Source organism: Cupressus sempervirens, chromosome 3 (assembly GCF_028749045.1).
Source record: "Cupressus sempervirens isolate cs-2001-9-10 chromosome 3, ASM2874904v1, whole genome shotgun sequence".
NCBI lineage: Eukaryota > Viridiplantae > Streptophyta > Pinopsida > Cupressales > Cupressaceae > Cupressus > Cupressus sempervirens.
In genome coordinates, this window is record NC_143120.1 from 268,051,848 (window position 1) to 268,071,385 (window position 19,538).

Genomic DNA, 19,538 nt, shown 5'->3' on the forward strand with positions numbered 1-19,538 from the left:
TTCATTCAACTCGTCATTTCAGGTCTTTCCTTGACACTGAGAATAAGAAGAGTGTGTTGGGGGTGCCTCTCTTAAGAATAGCAGCCAAGGAGGCTAGGCACTTCCCTGTGGTGATGAAATCAAGTGTTTCAATTTATGTTGGCTTTGGCTTTATTTTCCCATTTCAATAAATTTTACAATGTTTTGCAAGTGAAAGCTCTAGATTGTACGAATAATGAATGAGTACCCAATTAATCCTTGCAATAATCTTTACTCGCATGTCTGGTTCCTTTACATGTTTGTTAATTATATGGGTTGTGCCCAATTTTGATTGTTGCCTTTGCTACCTGCTACCAATGTCATCGCAAATGGGAGAAATGAGTTGTTACATGAAATCTTGGGTTGACTCCTACAATATATATTATGGCTTGTGAGCAATTAACTTCTTTAGAGGAGCTAATTTTAATGGGTTGTGAGCAATTGGACCCACAAGTTTTGGAGACCTAAGTTCTCTGAAAGATTTGAATCTTGCAGAGTGTGTTAAATTAAAAGAACTTCCCTCAAGCTTTGGAAATTAAAATCTTTGCAGGTTTTAAATTTAGAAAGCTGCTGGAAATTGGCAGCGTTGCCTTCTAGCTTTGGGCAACTCCATCAGTTAAAGAAGTTGAGGTTGCAGTCATATGTTTTGAAATATTTTCCTTCAAGCTTTGGGGAGCTTAGCTCTTTAGAAGAGTTGCAATTGTCCAATTGTTTGGAACTGAAGGAACTTCCTGATAGCTTTGGGAAGCTTACATATTTAACATATTTAGATTTAAGTTGTTGCACGAACTTGAAGACCTTGCCTCCCAGTGTAGGAGAACTTCTCTCACTAAAAGATTTCAACTTGTTGGCTTGTTTTAAATTAGAAAACTTGCCTTCAAACATTGGGGAACTTCCATGTTTAGTGAAACTAGATTAAAGATGATGTAACAATTCAAAACAAGGTCCAAAATCTTCTATTCTAAGACTAACAATTTGGCTTCTAGACCACTTAAGGTGCAAACAACTCTTATCTAATCAAAAGTGTTAATTGTTCAAGCATTGATGTTGTCTTTATACTCTGTTGTCAAGGTAGAAATGTGGACGCATATAATGTCAACGTGTGTCTTCAACATATATTTGAAAGTTCCTCAAAGGCATTGGTGGGGGCTCCTTTGGACTTGAGAATTGGTTAATATATTTTCTAGTTGAGAATTGACCACTTGATGATTTTGAAGGAATTGTTTATCGACAAAATTTGTGGATGATATTATAGTTGGGAAAGTATCCAATTAGTATTAGGAGGTTTAATAATTGTGATCATCATTTTTTAAGTATTATCATTAAAAGAGTTTCAAAAATGAGTCAATCATATTTTAACTTTTTCAGTTGGTAATTAGAGTATTTCTGCATTATTATTGGGACATTTATGAGGTGCCTCTCTTAAGAACGTATTTCTTCATGATAACTTATAAACTATACCTTATACATGCCAAAATATATATTCTAAGAGGCAAATTCAAACTAAAAAATAAATAATGATGAATTTAATAGAATGAGAAAGGATTCAAGGCTTATAGAGAAAATGCATGGAAACTACAAATTGCGATGCAATTGACCTATATATTATAACCTAAAATTGATCTAAATATGAAAAAGCACAAGCAAAGACTTGTTACGATTCGATCTTGGCATGAACTAACAAAAAGGTGAATCTTTGATTGTGCCCTTTTAAAACAAGTCTATCAATTTTTTGACCTCTCATTTAGCTGAACAATGAAGAAGAGAGACTATGAAAATTAACTCTTTAGGCTTTAATTGTTATTATGTTAATATTACTTGTTATATATTAGGTTTATTTTTATGTATATATTTGGTTATTAATTAAACTTTAATAAATTAATTTAAAATATTTTTATTAAATTATTTATCAACTTTAGAAGTTTGATATTTATTATTAATTTTTTAAAATTATTATTTCTAATAAAATGTGTATTTTGATATATTTTGACTTTGCATTATATTTGTTCTATTTAAGTGCAAAGAGAAAGAGAGGTAGAGATGAGAGAGAGATCTAAAAAGACATGGAAACATAAAGATCTAATATAAGGCAATGATCCATGGCCACAAAGTATTAGGCACACGAAAGGGAGTCCAAGTGATTTTTGTGCATATTATGTAGTTATGATATTTTACGAGAACACATTTATCTATTGATTTGAGACAACATTTGCATAAGGGGTTCGAAATAGTCAAATTTGTATGCACTCGTAGAGACCACCTAGAGCATAATCTGGCTAAGCTTGAGTTGAAGCTTACAGACATTTAAGAGACCTCATGAAAACAAATGAATCTTAATCTACGACAAAGATCACCTTATGATTTATCATGAAGTTTTAAGAGAGCTCAATAAAAAAATAGTATATAATAATATAATCTTATATTATTAAAAAAATAATACAAATAACTCAATTACTATTGAATAATAACTTACTAATAATAGAAATAATATTACAAGTTTAATATATATTGTATCTAGAGTGTAATCTATAATAATAAATAGAGTTCATATATGAATGGTACATATAAGAGATACTAATACATATGAATCCATAAGAGAAATAGAAGACAATACATAATATGCCATAATATATATAATATAAAGCTATTCTATTATATATGCAATACCAGTAGATTTTAAAATATTAAAAAAAAAGTGTATATAGTACATATATGTTAATAATAATTTATATAGTGTAGGTTTGGGGCATTAGGATTGGTAGTGGTTTTATATAGTAGTATGTAGTATGTGTACTAGTTCAAGAGCTAAAAGAAGAAAGTTATAAGAAAAACTTATTAACATAACAATATTATGAACTTTGAATAACGTACATGTTATAAGAAAAACTTAAATAATTTTAATAACATGCAAGTTATGTCTCTCTTTCTATTATTATTTCTCCATCGTACTTGGTGTTGAAGTCTAAGTGTCTTTCTATTCATAAATTTTTATATTGGTCATGTTTAAATCCCTAGTAGTAGATGTCTATTTGATTTGATGCTACAAGAACAACTAAATGAAGCACATGTACTACATAAAGTTATGCAAGAAATTAAGCAAAAAATTCTCTAATTAACCTTCCATACCTCTTCAACACACCCATTGCACACTAAAATGTGATTGCTAGTATGTAGTATACACTTTGATAGACACTATTTCCTCATAGCAATTAGCTCTTCACGTGTTATGGAGTTTAACATTTGTTAAGTATCATACTATGTAATATATTAATATATTTAGTTTATTTGTACATGACTAGTAAATTCTTATTTCTTAAACCTATGTAACAAATATGAAAAAAATATCAAATTTTAAAATAGTTTACAATTTATAAATTGATTTAAAACTTTAAAGATAGCAACAAAGTTTTTAGTTAAAATGTAAAAAAAAAAAGGCAATAATTGTAATAAATTTTATTAATCTAAGTAAAAAAATGATTTGATAAATTATTTATAATAATAATTCTATTTTAATATTCATAAAGTAAACATATACTTATGGCACAAAATATATTTGTGCTGAAATCGAATTCCAAATTTAATTTTACCCTAAACTTTGTTGTACTTACATGAAAAATGCCCTAAAGGGGTTGTGCATAATGTATAATATGTAGCATACTTGTAGTATGCAAAGGTAATATTATATAAATCTGCATCATGAAGAACTAATCTATTCTTTTAATATTATTGCAAGATGTCTATGTATCTACAATGATATGGAAATCTTGGCATGGATAAAAAAATATAGATAAGTGGGGAATAATGTTATTGAAATAGGTCCAATATGGTAGTTTTGAAAAGGAAGCTTGGGATAATGGTATTCTCTAATAGGGTTAGAGAATTTATATGAACTCGTTGTTGTTTTGATTTCCTTATTATGTCTTAAACATAGCAATGCAATTGTTGTGCAAATGCAGCTCAACAGAGGGGCCCTCATCTTGATCCCCAAGGATCACACCATTATGGAAACATTGCATTTCTAGAAACATTGAGCTTGGAAAGTCAAACCCCTTCATCAATAGGAACCAACATTGTACAATGGATGACATTCCCTATGTATTACTTGGTACAACATAGAAGCTTGCAAATTATTACAACATAGGTAGATAGTTTGTCTTAAGTGGTATACCTAATAACCTAGATGGAAAATGTCCTTACAAATAGACTATTGTGATCTCCAAAGTGTAGAGGGTTCTTATTGAGATTGTATTTCAAAACTCTTAAAATGTCATCCAGACATGGTATTTGGATGGGTACTCTTTGTCTGTAGTAAGTTAAGTTATAAATCTTGAACTTGATAATTTCTTTCCCCTTCTCTTTTCTTTATTATGTTTCTCAAAATAACCATGTGTGGTAAATTAATAGAATGTATATCAAACTTAACATCAAGTATAAGTTCAAATATATGCTCATGAAGAGATATGTAGGAAAAAATCATTAATATTTTCATGCCTCTTTATCTTATTGTAGTATTTTATCACAATAGTTACCTAATCTTATAAAACAACAAAAACTTACTTAGAATGTTGCTTCCTAATCTTTTAAGAAATGAGCACCTAAAATGACTATCATTCTTCAGATATTATCACAAATAATTATAATCTTTTAAATTTTACTAAACAAAAAAATTGCATGGACAATCATTACCTTTTGTCACTATCAGTTGGGGTGCAAGTGCTACTCGTACTGAAAGCAAAAGTGTACCTTCCAACATTCCCGAGACATACGTATGCTCTTCACGTCCACAAATATTTTTGTGCTTTCAGCAGCATTGGAAAGAGCCAGGAAATAACATAAAATCTCACATTCCATTGAAGATTTCTGTGTGCACTTTAACTGGCCTATTTTCTGAAGGATTCCTCCGCCATGGGATTTCCTGTAGGTTTACGTGATATCTCTATACCCAGAGTTCTGCTCTACTTGGCATCGGCCATGGCGTATTTACAGACTGGATTTTGTTGCTTTCTCTTTGCTCTTGGGCTGACTGAGATGCCAGAAGAAGAAGAGATCTATTTCTGGCGAAAATTCTCACAAATTTCCTCTTCCATTTCTCCTTCTTCTTCTTCAGGGAAGATGATTAAGCAGAGTTTGTCTGTCACTACATTCGGAATTGTTGCAGAGAAGTTTATTGAAATTGAAGAAGATTTTGTGTGCGCGATCTGCTTGAAATCTTTTGAAGAAGATGACGAAATCCGAGATCTTTGCAATTGCTGCCACATTTTTCACAGAAATTGTTTGGATAAATGGATCGATAATGATCAGGAGACCTGCCCTTTCTGCAGATGTCCTCTGCTGTCAACGATTGGAAGCGTCAATAAATGATGCAGATGAACGCTTTTCAAAATTGTCGCAGAGAAGCTGCAATCTTCTAAATTCTTGGTGAAATTTTCATCAAACTTTGATTAGTTTATTTAGGCGAATTCGCTTTCTAAATAAATTTCATCACAGTTTGATTAGTTTATTTCCTAAATAGATTTCATTCAGGCATTTACCGTGCCGCTGAATTAAATCACATCTTCTAGTTTTTTCTTTGTTTTCCTTAGTCCGGGCAGGCATTTGCTCTACCACTGATTATAATGAAATGTTGAAATGTTGATCCTTTCCTTGTTCTTGTTAATTCTGTTATACAGGGAAAGAGAAAAATTGGTTGTAATAAAAATATCATAGTTCACAGGTTCGATTCTGAAATCTATTATTATTATTATTGTGATGATCTGTTGCTTCTGAATCCGATTGTGTCATATGATAGACTGGAATGTGATTAACTATTATTGTTTCACCTTTTATAAAAAAATAATAATTTGAATCAAAATTTAGTTATGATCTTCCATTATTTTCATTGAATTGGTTAAAATCTCTTTATCTCAACTAAGAGTTCAATTCTAGCTTCTAGAATTACTGCAGTATACAGATTTCTGGTTCAGGTTAGCCCTTACTGAAAAAAATTCAGATAAGGAAGACAATGGAGTGCAAGATTTGAACCGTTAACCTCTTGTTGGCCAGCATTCAATGGCAGCTACAGCAATTATTACATGGTGAAGTATGACACAATTCTGTTATGGATATTATGAATCTAATAACGTAATATTATTATATAGAAAGTATTAATAAGTATTATATGATTTTAATAAGAAGATAATCATTTTAATTTAACGCGCAGAGTGTGTTCATAAGTTGGGACTGTTTGGCTGTGTTTACAAGTGTCAGAAAGCCAATTTATGGAGAGACGTTTAAATATCAGCAAGATAAATTTAAGGTTATAAATGATAATGAAATAAAATTGCTTAGCATTTCTTTAAATATCAGCAACATAAATTTAAGGTTATAAATGATAATGACATAAAATTGCTTTGCATTTCTTATGAACACAAACTCAAGCAGACGGTACTTATAAATACAAGGATTCAATATGGTTAATTTTACAGTTTTATTATATTTGAATTTTCTTATATTTGGGTTTAAATAACAGGTTTTAAGATTGTTTGGAAGCGTAGTGATTTAGTTGAAAGACTTTACGAATATTAGAATAGTTTTATATACATCATTTAAACAAATCAAAGTTTAGAACATATTTTAAATTTAGTTTTGATTTATTTATTTAATATTATACAAATTTTTCATATGAAAAGAGGTCATTTATAAGAATGAGAGCAATTTTTTAAAATTATATAATTAGTATCAAGCTAAAGTGTACTTTATCTAAAAAAACACTTAAAAATAAACATAGCATAAAGTGGGTAATATTTTCTTTTGAGACATCTATTGAATTTATATATAAGAATTTGATTTAAAAAGAGTGTTGGACAAGGGTCTAGGGGGGCTTGGGCTTCATGATTAAAAAAATAAAAACAAGAATTGGGGGAGGGGGTGGGGCTAGAATCTTTTCGTACAAAACAAGAGCTCCCAGTTTTTTAGCTTAATTATGATAGTAATAAAACAATGGCATCATAAATTTAAATTCTTAAGTATATTTATGGGAACATTAGCTTCCTTAATTTTAGGAGCTAAAATTTTAAGTTGAAACAAATTTAAAAAATTCATGGAACCGTTCACCTAACCACCCTCTATATTTTTATGGAAACCCCCTCCATGGGACCCCAACCTTAATATGATTTCCTTTTTATAAATCCATTTCTTTTGACACAAGAGACACAACACATATATGACAACTAACATTAGAAAATAGTATGATAAAGTTAATCACAAAAAATTTAAACATCATGTAAATCTATTTTTATTCAAATCAACAAACTCATCAAAACAAAGCATTAACATATAGAATAGTTCACTCATTTAAGGGCCAACAGGGGACAATCCCTTGGTAAGGAATTAAACTTTGATAATGTCTCTAAGGGCAACCCATGACCAAGTGATGTTGGCCACATCATTGGAGATTGGACAAGGAATACCTTCAAAATAGGGGCTAAGAGATTGGTTTAGGGAACTAACAATGAGACTCAAGTCTATGCAGCTCTTGAATCTCAAAGCAAAATGGGATATTGTTCACTACTAAAAGAGATCTCCTTTTGTTTGATGCAATTAAATATTTTTGTTTAAGTTTGAAACTTCCGCCATAAGTGGATCTTTGTATAATTGCTCATCAAGTGATTTGGATTAGCTTTTAAGGATTTGTTTATAAGGATGTGATCCTTTGATCCTATATAATAGAAAAAACTTAAATTTATTGCTCAAGTAAATAATCTTTGTCTATCACTTTTGTTTATTTTAGAGCTAATTGTATTTAGAAATACCTTGGAATGTCATAATTATCATTCTTTGTTATAAGTAGACAAGTTCTCATTCATCTACAGCTAGAAAAGTGCACAAAGATTTAAATATGGAAGACATGAGCTCTATAAAAGCATCAAATCCAAGAGTGTTTCTATTGGTTGGTCCTTCAATGCTCTATTATGAAAGAGAATACTTGAGATGGTGGAAGATTGGACATACTAAAATCTCTTAAAGTACTAACACATAACATTGGATTTCACATAGCATGTGTTTTAACTTTAGAGTACAAGTAAAGGGATCTTATCGACCAAATTTCAATTTTAAAAAATGAAGGGTCATGTCCACAACTACAAAATGGCATTTGGTGATGGAATTGGTCATTTTCAAGTGGCTAATCAAAATATACTTATAAACTTGATCATAATTGATGAGAATGTCACATGCAAATGGTTGGGTACTAAATGAAATCAGGTACAAGAAAAATGTGATGAATATATGATAAAGTGGACGTACTAAGTATGTGTATATAAGGTAAGGCTAGGTGCATGTGATATGTTTGTTTAAATAGTAGGTAAAAGATTAAAATAAATGAATTCAACTTACATATTATTGAATGTTTTAACTTTCTATATATTTTTGAATTAATTAGTAGTAGAGAAATTATGTTCTTTAAATAAGTTTTTTTTTAAACAAAGTGGGTCAACTACATATATTAATAGGTGAGAATGGAACTTAAGAAATCTCATACATAAAAGTCACGTCAATTCACATCCATAAATAAATTATATATAAAAGTTAGGCTAATTCATAATTTATTTTTGTCTTTTTCCAACCTAGCATTTAAGGGAAGTGTGAATTTTATAGTAATATAGGTAGAAGTATTTCATAATTACTATAATCTTCACACATCCCTTAAATGAGGTTGGAAAAAGAAAAACTATTGCTGTCCCATATTTATAAGAAAACGAAGAGTCCTACCTTTAACATTGAAAAGATGTATGATTTTAAACCGACAGTTTTCCATCTTCGTCTAGAACTGCTTAGTCTAGTGGGGTCTCATGGGCACCCACTTCCTTAAAAGTAGAGCGGGTGCCGCTAAGACTTTTTAGGCATATTTAAAAAGGAAGCGGTCCTATGGATTTATATATGGATCTGCTTTAAAAATTAGCCCCTAAATTCAAGGAAGATGATTGTCTCGTAAATTTTGAAAATAAAAATATATATTTATTCATAAATTTGTTTAGTGGGGTTATTTCATGTTGGTGGGAAAATGAAGAGTAGGATTGACAAATGGCAGAAATCTTTCCTAAGCTAGTGGGGCTAAATCCAGCTCCACCCCATTTTCACCCCTTTAAATTAAGAGGGTTGAACATCCGGAGCTCCTATTTTGTAGGAAAAGATTTGAATTAAAACTTTAGCAGCCTCTAAAATATTACCATGAAGCCACCCGCACCACAAAAATAGAACCCAAGCCCCTCCCATAGGACCCCTGCCTTAGAAATATCTTTTTCAAAATGCCAGAGCATTGCAGATCTCACCTTTCATTACACGTTTCAGTCTACACTTACTCGGAGTGCCTATTTTCTGAAGGAATCCTCTGCCATGGGATTTTTTGTAGGTTTTCGTAATATTGCTATTACCAGAGTTCTGGTCCACTCGGCATCAGCCATGGCGTATGTACAAAATAAAACTCTCTGCTTTATTTCTGGTCTTGGGCTGAGCATGGCACCAGAAGAAGAGAGCTATCTGAGGCAAGAATTACCAGAAATTTCATCTGCCATTTCTTCTTCTTCTTCAGGTAAGATGATTAAGCAGAGGTTTCCTATCATTAAATTTTGAGATGTTGCAGAGAAGTTGATTGAGATTTCTGAGGATTTTATGTGTGCGATCTGCTTGAGATCTTTTGGTCAAGATGATGAAATCCGCGAGCTTTGCAATTGCTGCCACATTTTTCACACAAATTGTTTGGATAAATGGATTGATAATGAGGAGGATACATGTCCTTTCTGCAAGCATCCTCTACTTCCAACGATTGAAAGTGTTGATCAAATGTAGATGATTCAAAATTTTGGCAGAGGAGAAAACCTCTAACTTCTGGATGCTGATTTTATAAGGGTTTGATAAATTTATTTTCGTGTTTATTAGCCGATAGGCTTTCACTTGGGCGATAGCCCACCAGAAATTCCTCACGTTGCTGCTTGCACTGGCTTGCCGGAATCGTCTCACGACCGCCTCTGACATTGGGTGCCACAAACCTGATTACAAATGGGCCAGTGACTAAGCATTCTAGATGGATAGATAGCCGCTTCCCTGTTAGATGGAGGGGCGGAGTCTCCCGTTGGCGTAAATGCTAGATTTCGCGCATCGCCTTTGACTCTCTGCTTGTTACGGGTGTCGGATGAGTGTTGTCTATTTAAGATAACTTGCAAAGTTCCTTTACTTGTTCATCTTCGATATTTAGCCCTGAAGCTGAATTTCCAATTATCTGAAACTATATACTAATTTTCAGGGACTGAAATAATGCCAGAAGTTTATGCCTTTCTGAAGGTATAGAATTAGAGCTTTATGGCAGATTATTGTTATGAAGAAAATTTCGTACTCTTAAATGTAATGCCAATTTTGTTTCACAAGAAATAACATTTGGTAGCCTGTAGTTGTTTTCGCTATGCATAATCTCAGAGATGACGTAGACCGTAGTTTGAGATTCTGGCATTTCATAAATAATGGGTTTGAGTTCTAGCAATTTTCTTTTGTAGTCCCAGTGAAATGGTACAGCTTCTATCTTTATAAATGGTTTATTGGATTTATGAGTCCATTTTATTTCAATGGAGTCAGGAATCCTAGAAACTATTTTTTTCTGTAACTATGGATGACTGAATAACCAAGGAAATCAATAAGTTCTAATACTTCTAATCTACTATGTGTCTATTCTAATTTCAAGCTTATTTTATATTTCACTATTTCCTTCTGTAACCATGGGTGACTATCCTAAGGAAACCATGAATTGTCTTGGGAGGCTTGGCTTAACAATATGATGTCTTCAATGACACTATTTGGTGCCCAATGATATTTGAGAATAATCATTTGTTCTCTAACTCGTTGAAGTTCGTCTTGGATAGTGTTTCGGTAAATGATAAGAACAACTATCCATTGTTAATAGGTTATGTTCTAACTCTAGAATGAATCCTTTCTTCAAATCTGTTTGAAGTTGCCAATTTTCTGAAAGAATATCTTCAACAAGACAATAGTAACAAGGTCCAAAAATTTTGGTAAGTTAATCATAATTAGAGGCTTACATAGATACAGGCCAAAATGTCGTCCTCAATACATTCAAATACAAGATCAGATTTGAACATCCAGGTTTGATCAAATTCAAAAATTGGTTTTGTACTCTATATCAAACTCTTCACGACTTAAGCAATATTGTGCAGTTAATTACTACAACCAATTAATGCTCTGTTGTCACCTCCACTCCACATTACAACAGCAACACCTATCGGCTGTACCCTTGGACCCTGCCGGGGTACAAGTGCTAGTTATTTCTTTTGAGTATTTCATTAAATTTGAGACATTTGATCTGCCAGTGTTTAGAATGAAATGGTGATTCTTTCTTTGTTTTTGTCCTTCAGCTGTTTTACAGGGAAAGAGGGAAATTGGTTGTCAGAAGTTCAATTCTGGTAGCTAGTACGATTATTGTTTCATTCAACGGTAGCTTTATGTGTAATGATGAGTCAAAACAGGGGAGACTTGCGCTTCCAGGAAAGCAAAGAGAATCTGGTTATAATTGTTCATTATTTTTGTTGAATTGGTTAGAAGAAATGATGCTTCATCCTAGATTACTAATTCTAGTTATACCCTATTTTGAATAAAATTCTGGAATGTAAGATTTGAACCATAAATACAATTATATCATTAATGTTATGAATCCTTCTACACAAGTTCTTCTGAATAAGCTTCATTAATTTCATGAGGATTTGAACCATAAATACAATTATTTCATTAATTTTATGAATCCATCTACACAAGAACTTCTCAATAAGCTTCATTAATTTCATGAGGGTTAGCTTATTTCATTTCTGTGTCTTTTTACTTCTTAACTAGTATTCACTAATTTGGGGCATTTACTCTTTTTGTTTTGTTAATTGGTTGGCTTTTCAATCTACAAATTGGATGTATTCATTTATTGTTGTTTATACTGAGTTATCACAATCTTCTTTATCTTTGCTTGGATCAGGAATTCAATTATGCCAGCAAATGCCATGATTGCTTCATCTTGTGGTTGTGGTTATAGTCTCTTCCGGATAAACTCCAGCCAAAACGACAGAAGATTCAGAGCTGTGGGATTTGAACCATGTACCATCTGGACATTATCTTTACGCAGATATATATACATTATGATTTTACTGAGTAAAGATTGTTTTCTTTAAAAGGAAATATGTTTATTGTGGATTTGACTCAACAAAAATTAATAATTTTGTAAATTTTAATAATTAGTTAAGTGGCTTTATTTTTCCTATAAGTTTTTATTTTTATTTTTGTGGAGAGCTACCAAGCTGCAAAGGGTATCACATAGACTTGTCTGAGACCTCTTCGGCTTAGAGGCAAGGATTGAGGGGCATCCAGACCGTCAAAATTACGTGGGGCACAATCCCAACATCATCCCCTATGATGTTGGTGGGTTCTTTGTGAGCCATTCAACTTCACCATTAGACCAAGGGCCCACTGACTTTGGGTATAAATTTGAAGTTCACAAATGATGAGATTTCTCCTAGTTAAAAAAATATTATTCAGCTACAATAATTTAATAATGTAAAATAATTTTTTATTTAGTTAAATATTATGTATGAAAATTTATGAAATTCATTGTTAACAAATCTATAATTATAAATAATGCACGAGGATATATTATTGAGTTGAAATTGTTTCATAATATGAAACACTAATTATTTTTTATCCACACTCTTGCCTCTCATGGAAAGTTATTTTCATTCAAGTTTACATTCTCTTTTATTTTTGCATGCCCACTTGTCATTTTTTCCATGTTCTTTCCCACTTCTCATTAATACTTTTGTATTCATAGTACATTGAGAATCAACTAATCTTCACTTCTACCTCTTTGTGTCCATCCACTCTTGTAATTTATTTTGTAATTGCACATAATTTTCTTCTCTTTTGCATTCATTAGGGGAAATCACCTAGTAGTCGCCTAGGCTAACTTCACACACCTGTAGTTCCTTATCTGTATGTCAAAATTTGCCAATTTTTTAAGTGAACCTTCGTAGGTGAGTGAAGAACTTAAAGCTAACCTTTTGGCTTTCCTGTATTTACGGAGCTCTCTGTATAACTTATAGAGTGCAAGGTGGTCTAAGTGTAATTTTAAAACATTCACTGGGTCCCTGTTAGATTCACCCCCAATAGTCACTCACCAAAAAAATGTAATTTTTGCACAAATGGACGAATCAACAACCAAGATAGCTAAAAAATGGTCAACTATTAGTACATGAGCTATCATTTTTGGGGGCTTCTTATGAGCGGTAATTGGGCTTTTTGATGTGGCAATCATTCAAACATAGGTGAGCCAATAACATAGGTGACAATTGGCTCATTTCCCCTAGAAACAATATCATAACTTTACTACAATAATAGCAAGTCAAGTTTTAACATATATTTCTTCATAAACAACCCTTATATTTGTTGTTAAATATTTAGCTCTACCCAAGTCTCAAAATAATCATTGCTATGTCTATTATAAGGTTCCTCACTTTGTACTAAGTCTACAATAGCCATGTGTCAAATAGTCATTTTAAGGAACATATGACCAATCCTTGTGTTGTGGCCATGCCTATGTTATTATAAGATTCGCCTCTATGCATTCCTTTGGCAAATGGTTAAACATCTTCTTCAAATATTATAGAGAAGTCATCAATTACATGTTAATCCCATCATTTTCATCTACTCGAGTGTCAACTTATTGCTCTTCTAAGACTTTTCTAAAATTCAACTTCATTGCAATGATTTTTTGTGTCTTATATTGATAGACATTCATTTGTTAGGAGAAGATGTCCTCTCTTACAATAGTACATTAGGGGAGGTGACATAGTAGCCTCCTAAGCTATCTTTGCACACCTACAACTCCTAATTAGTACATCAAAATTTGCTAATTTTTTCAATGAACCTTCGTAGGTGAGTGAAGAGCTTAAAGCTAACCTTTTGATTTTTTTGCACGTATGGATCTCTCTATAAAACTTGTAGAATGTGAGGTGGTCTAAAGTGTCACTCTAAAATGTTCGCCCAAAAAGCCATTATGTTCATCCCCTAATAGTTGCTCACAAAAAAAAAAAACTTTTTGCACAAATGGACCAATCAACAACCAAAAAAGCGAAAAAAATGATCAACTACTAGTACATGTGCTATCATTTTTTGGGATTTTTTATGAGTGGTAATTGGGGGAATCTATAAAGGTAGACATAGCGGTCATTGGAACATGAGTGACTATTGGGTCGTCTCCCCTAGATAGTTTCCTTCTTAGTAAAGGGAAAGTCTATTTTCTCTTTCTCTTGCCTTATGCTAGAATCTTCCATTCTTTTTTTATTTCTTCACTTCTAATCTAATTTGTTTAAGCTTCTTCACTCTCCCTAATTTTTATTCAAAAAGAACACTGAAAAAATAAACATTAAATATTTTGGGTAAAACTTGTTTTTTTAAATCTATAAAGCTTGAGTAGACCTCCTATTTAAGAGGCTCACAATTTTACCATTGTGTTGTAGGATCTTTCCAAGTACAAATTGATTTTGTTCCCTAATCAAAAACTTTATTTCAAGGAGAATCCCAAGATAAATAGATGTTCATTTGCATATTCTATAGATGCTTTTAATTTATCTTTTTAATTCTTTTAGGCTTGTCCTTCCACCCCAGTTGATATTGTTTTTCTATTTCTCTTTCTATCTAGTCTTTTATGCATGATTTTTGTTTCACTAAGCTTTCTCTTCTACCATTACCTTTAATAAATTGAGTTTTGAAGTATTCGTTAAATAATGTCACAATTATTTATATGAATCATCTACTTACTCTTTATTTCTAACCTTGACAAGGATTTGATCCTTTCAATTGAACTCTTGCCATCTTATTTAGCATAAGGGAAAAGTTTTGCCATCTTATTTTGCATAGAGAACAATTATTGGTAAGAGAATCCACCTTTCCATGAAGTCATTGTATCTATGGAGATAAGATTTGGTAATTTTCATTTTGTTAATGACATGTCATTAATTAATATAAGATTATCTCATCCTTCAAGATTGAAAGAAGAAAAGGACCAACAAAATACAAAATCATTAAAAACTTATGATAAAAGTAGATAGCAAGAGGCTAAGAGACACAATAGAGAGAAAAAAAATCTAATTGACAAAAAAGTGGAACGCAAAAGGAAAATAAGAAAAATAAATCCAAGGCGAGTAACAAAGATGACAAACAATAGCACAAAATCCTAGTAAAATAGAATATGAAGCCCATCAAATGTTCCACAACTTTTAAAAAAAGATGGAACACATCATTGGTATTGTTGAAGAATTGTGGTAGATGAAAATATCAATGATAAACATCAATAACTATAAATAAAACTATATTATATCTTTGTCCGGAAATTTTATAACAAAACTGAATCAACAAAGATAAAATGCATTGTAGATCATACAAAGTCCAACATTAATAAACTTTCAAACATTCAAACATGGCCACAGACAATATACTAATTCTATTTACAATTGACCATACTACATTAACTTTATTTCTAATGGACCACACTATTATAATTCTATCTACAAATTGACCATATTAACCCTCTCAATTTGAGCAAAATTTAAAAAAATCATGGGATCGCTCACCTTTAAATACTCCCAACAACCACCCTCTCTATTTTTAAAGAAATCCCCCTCCATGGGGCCCCAACCTTAGTATGATAAATCTAATCACAAAAAAATTAAACATCCTATAAATCTATTTTTATTCAAATGAACAAAGTCATCAAAACAAAGCATTAACATATAAATAGTTAATGCATTTAAGGGCCAAGAGGGGACAATCCTTTGGTAAAGAAATTAACTTTGACGGTGCCTCTAAGGGCAACCCACAACCAAGTGGTGTTTGCCACATCATTAGCAATTGGATAGGAAATACCTTCGAAATAAGGGCTAAGAGATTGGTTGGGGGAACTAACAATGAGGCTGAAGTCTTTGTTGCTCTCTTAGCAGAGTTTAGAAGGCCACTTGTATCTTAGCTTGGGATCTTGTCAATAAATTGGATTTCATCCTAATTTACAACTTGAATCTCAAAGAAAAATGGGATATTATTCACTACTAAACAAGATCTCCTTTTGTTTGATGCGATTAAGTCATATTGGTTAAGTTTGAAACTTCCACCATAAGTGGATCTTTGTATAATTGTCGATCAAGTTATTTGGATTAGCTTTTAAGAATTAATATAAAAACTTAAACTTATTGCTCAACTAAATAATCTTTGTCTATCACTTTTGTTTATTTTAGAGCTAATTGTATATAGAAATACCTTGGAATATCATTCTTTATTATAAATAGACAAGTTCTTCTTCATCTATCGATAGAAAAGTGCACAAAGATTTAAACATGGAAGACATGAGTTCTACAATGATGTTAACATTTATACTCTTTTTAAAGCATCAAATCCAAGTGTGTTTCCAATGATTGTTCCTTCAATGCTCAATTATGAAAGAGAATGCTTGAGATGGTGGATGATTGGACATACTAAAATTAAAGTACTAACACATAACATTAGATTTCACAAAGCATGTGTTTAACTTAAGAGTACAAATAAAGGGATCTTATCAACCAAATTTCAATTTTAAAAAATGAAGGGTCGTGTTCACAACTACAAAACGGCATTTGGTGATGGAATTGGTCATTTTCAAGTGGCTAATCATAAGATACTTATAAACTTGATCATAATTGATGAAAATGTCACATGCAAATGGTTGAGTACTAAATGAAATCAAGTACAAGAAAAATGTGATGAATATATGATAAAGTGGTCATACTAAGTATGTGTATATAAGGATAAAGTAAGGCTAGGTGCATGTGATATGTCTGTTTAAATAGTAGGTAAAAGATTAAAATAAATGAATTCAACTTACATATCATTAGATGTGTTAACTTTCTATATATGTTTGAATTAATTAGTAGTAGAGAACTTATATTTTTTAAATTAATATTTTTTTAAAAACAAAGTAGATCATGCTACATACATTAGTAGGTGAGAGTGGAACTTAAGAAATCTCATATATAAAAGTCATACCAATTCACATCTATGAATAAATTATATATGACTTATTTCTAACGTAAATAAATTATGAAATACTTCTATGGTTATATTACTATAAACTTCAAACCTCCCCTTAAATGCTAGGTTGGAAAAAGAAAAAACTACTCTTGTCCCATAATTATAAGAAAAGGAAGAGTGTTGCCTTTGACGTTGAAAAGATGGATGATTTTAAACCGGCGGTTTTCCATCTTCGTCTAGAACCGCTTACAAATATATTTTTGGAAATGCCGGAGCATTGCAGATCTAACCTTTCATTACACGTTTCAGTCTACACTTACTTGGAGTGCCTATTTTCTGAAGAATTCTTCCGCCATGGGATTTTCTGTAGGTTTTCGTAATATCGCTATTCCCAGAGTTCTGCTCCACTCGGCATCAGCCATGGCGTATGTACAAAATAAAACACTCTGCTTTCTTTCTAGTCTTGGGCTGAGCGCGGCGCCAGAAGAAGAGAGCTATTTGAGGCAAGAATTACCGAAAATTTCATCTGCCATTTCTTCTTCTTCTTCAGGGAAAATGATTAAGCAGAGTTTGCCTGTCATTAAATTCTGAGATTTTGCAGAGGAGTTGATTGAGATTTCTGAGGATTTTGTGTGCGCGATCTGCTTGAGATCTTTTGGACAAGACGATGAAATCCGCGAGCTTTGCAATTTCTGCCACATTTTTCACAACAAATTGTTTGGATAAATGGATTGATAATGATCAGGATACCTGTCCTTTCTGCAAACATCCTCTGCTTCCAGCGATTGAAAGTGTTGATCAAATGCAGATGATTCAAAATTTTGGCAGAGGAGCAAACCTCTAACTTTTGGATACTGATTTCATGAGGGTTTGATAAATCTATTTCCGTGTTTTTTATTTCTTTCGAGTATTTCATTAAATTTGAGGCATTTGATCTGCTAGTGTTTAGAATGAAATGGGGATCCTTTCTTTGTTTTTGTGCTTCAACTGTTTTACAGGGAAAGAGGGAAATTGATTGTCAGCAGTTCAATTCTGGTACCTAGTACGATTATTGTTTCATTCAACGGTAGTTTTAAGTGTAAAGATGAGTCAAAACAGGGGAGACTTGCGCTTCTAGGATTTGAACCATGGGAAAGTAAAGAGAATCTAGTTATAGTGGTTCATTATTTTCATGGAATTGGTTGCAATCATCCATTGATTTCATCAAATTTGTCATTATTTCATTTATGTTGGAAGAAATGATGCTTCATCCTAGATTTATAATTCTGGTTATACCCTCTTTTGAATAAAATAAGATTTGAACCATAAATACAATTAGAGGAGAGGACCAGGTAGCTGAACATGTACCAATTGTTGTGAGGGTAGTTAAGATGTTCTAAGCTAGTTATGATAACAATATACCCTATTGATTGAACAGTAAGATATTGATTTTGATCATTTTATTTACTAATAATTATTTAAAACTAAATCATTACAAATTTATCTTTTTATATCATTCATTCAATAAAATTGATACCATTTGTAAACAAAAAATATTCATTATATGTGTCATACTAACCAACATAAAATGTTAGTTTTCATTATCCACCATACTCTTTACACAATATAAAGAATGATATATAAAACATTGTATTTCTAACTACACAATTTTTAAAGAAAGTTGTCCAAACTCATGGACAAGACATGAACTCTTAACTTTCTTCTCAAATAATTATTGTTGTACAGTTGTTCAACATCCAATGCATATCCAACCATAAATAAATACACATTATTTCAACAACTCATCCCATCTCTGTTCAACATCCAATGCATATCCAACCATAAATAAATACACATCATTTCAACAACCCATCCCATCTCTGACAAATTTTGAATCCAACCGGTGGAATTGGAGTCTTCAACAAGCAAGCTAGAGTACCTGCATTGTAAACATAGATATCTTTGAGCTCCCCACTTCATCCAAACTAGACAATTAATGCAACATCATTTCAAAATCTGCTGTTAAAAAATCAAACAATAAATTCAATAAAATTCAAATTCAAATTCCTACTGGAAACCACACAATCAATTGCCAACTACTCAAATTATAGAAGTTGAAAGCCACGGATCAACCAAGCCTTGATTTGAAAGGAAGGAGATTTCAATTTCAATTTCAAATTGTTGGAGGGGAAAAAAATTTATTAATACTCCTCTATCAGCTCAGACTACTTTGAATTAAAATTCTCCCTCAGCACATAATCTATCAACATCTCTATGCTAATATTGTAGAATTTTAGACTTCTCTGTGAGCATTCAGAGGGAGTGTAGATAATATTTGTTGCTAACATTGCAGAATTTCAGACTTCTCTGTGAGCATTCAGAGGAAGTGCGTATAATATCTGTTGCTCAGGATATCAAAGGATTCAGAAGGATTGCATACAACATTTGCTGCTCAAGATATTAGA

At 31.8% G+C, this 19,538-nt stretch overlaps 1 protein-coding gene and 2 pseudogenes across 1 annotated transcript; all 3 read left to right on the forward strand.

Moving 5' to 3' along the window:
* Positions 1–19,538, forward strand: part of LOC149565937 (uncharacterized) — a 289,704-nt pseudogene that overhangs the window by 196,767 nt on the left and 73,399 nt on the right.
* On the forward strand, positions 4,829–5,767 carry LOC149565938 (brassinosteroid-responsive RING protein 1-like). The gene has a single exon (XM_089819413.1). The coding sequence runs from the start codon at positions 4,924–4,926 to the stop codon at positions 5,377–5,379; it is 456 nt and encodes a 151-aa protein (XP_089675539.1). The 5' UTR covers positions 4,829–4,923; the 3' UTR covers positions 5,380–5,767.
* On the forward strand, positions 17,389–18,158 carry LOC149565939 (brassinosteroid-responsive RING protein 1-like; annotated as a pseudogene).

Excerpts from the sequence above, each read along its gene's own strand:
- LOC149565938 (XM_089819413.1), top strand. The coding sequence starts at position 4,924 with ATGGGATTTCCTGTAGGTTTACGTGATATCTCTATACCCAGAGTTCTG.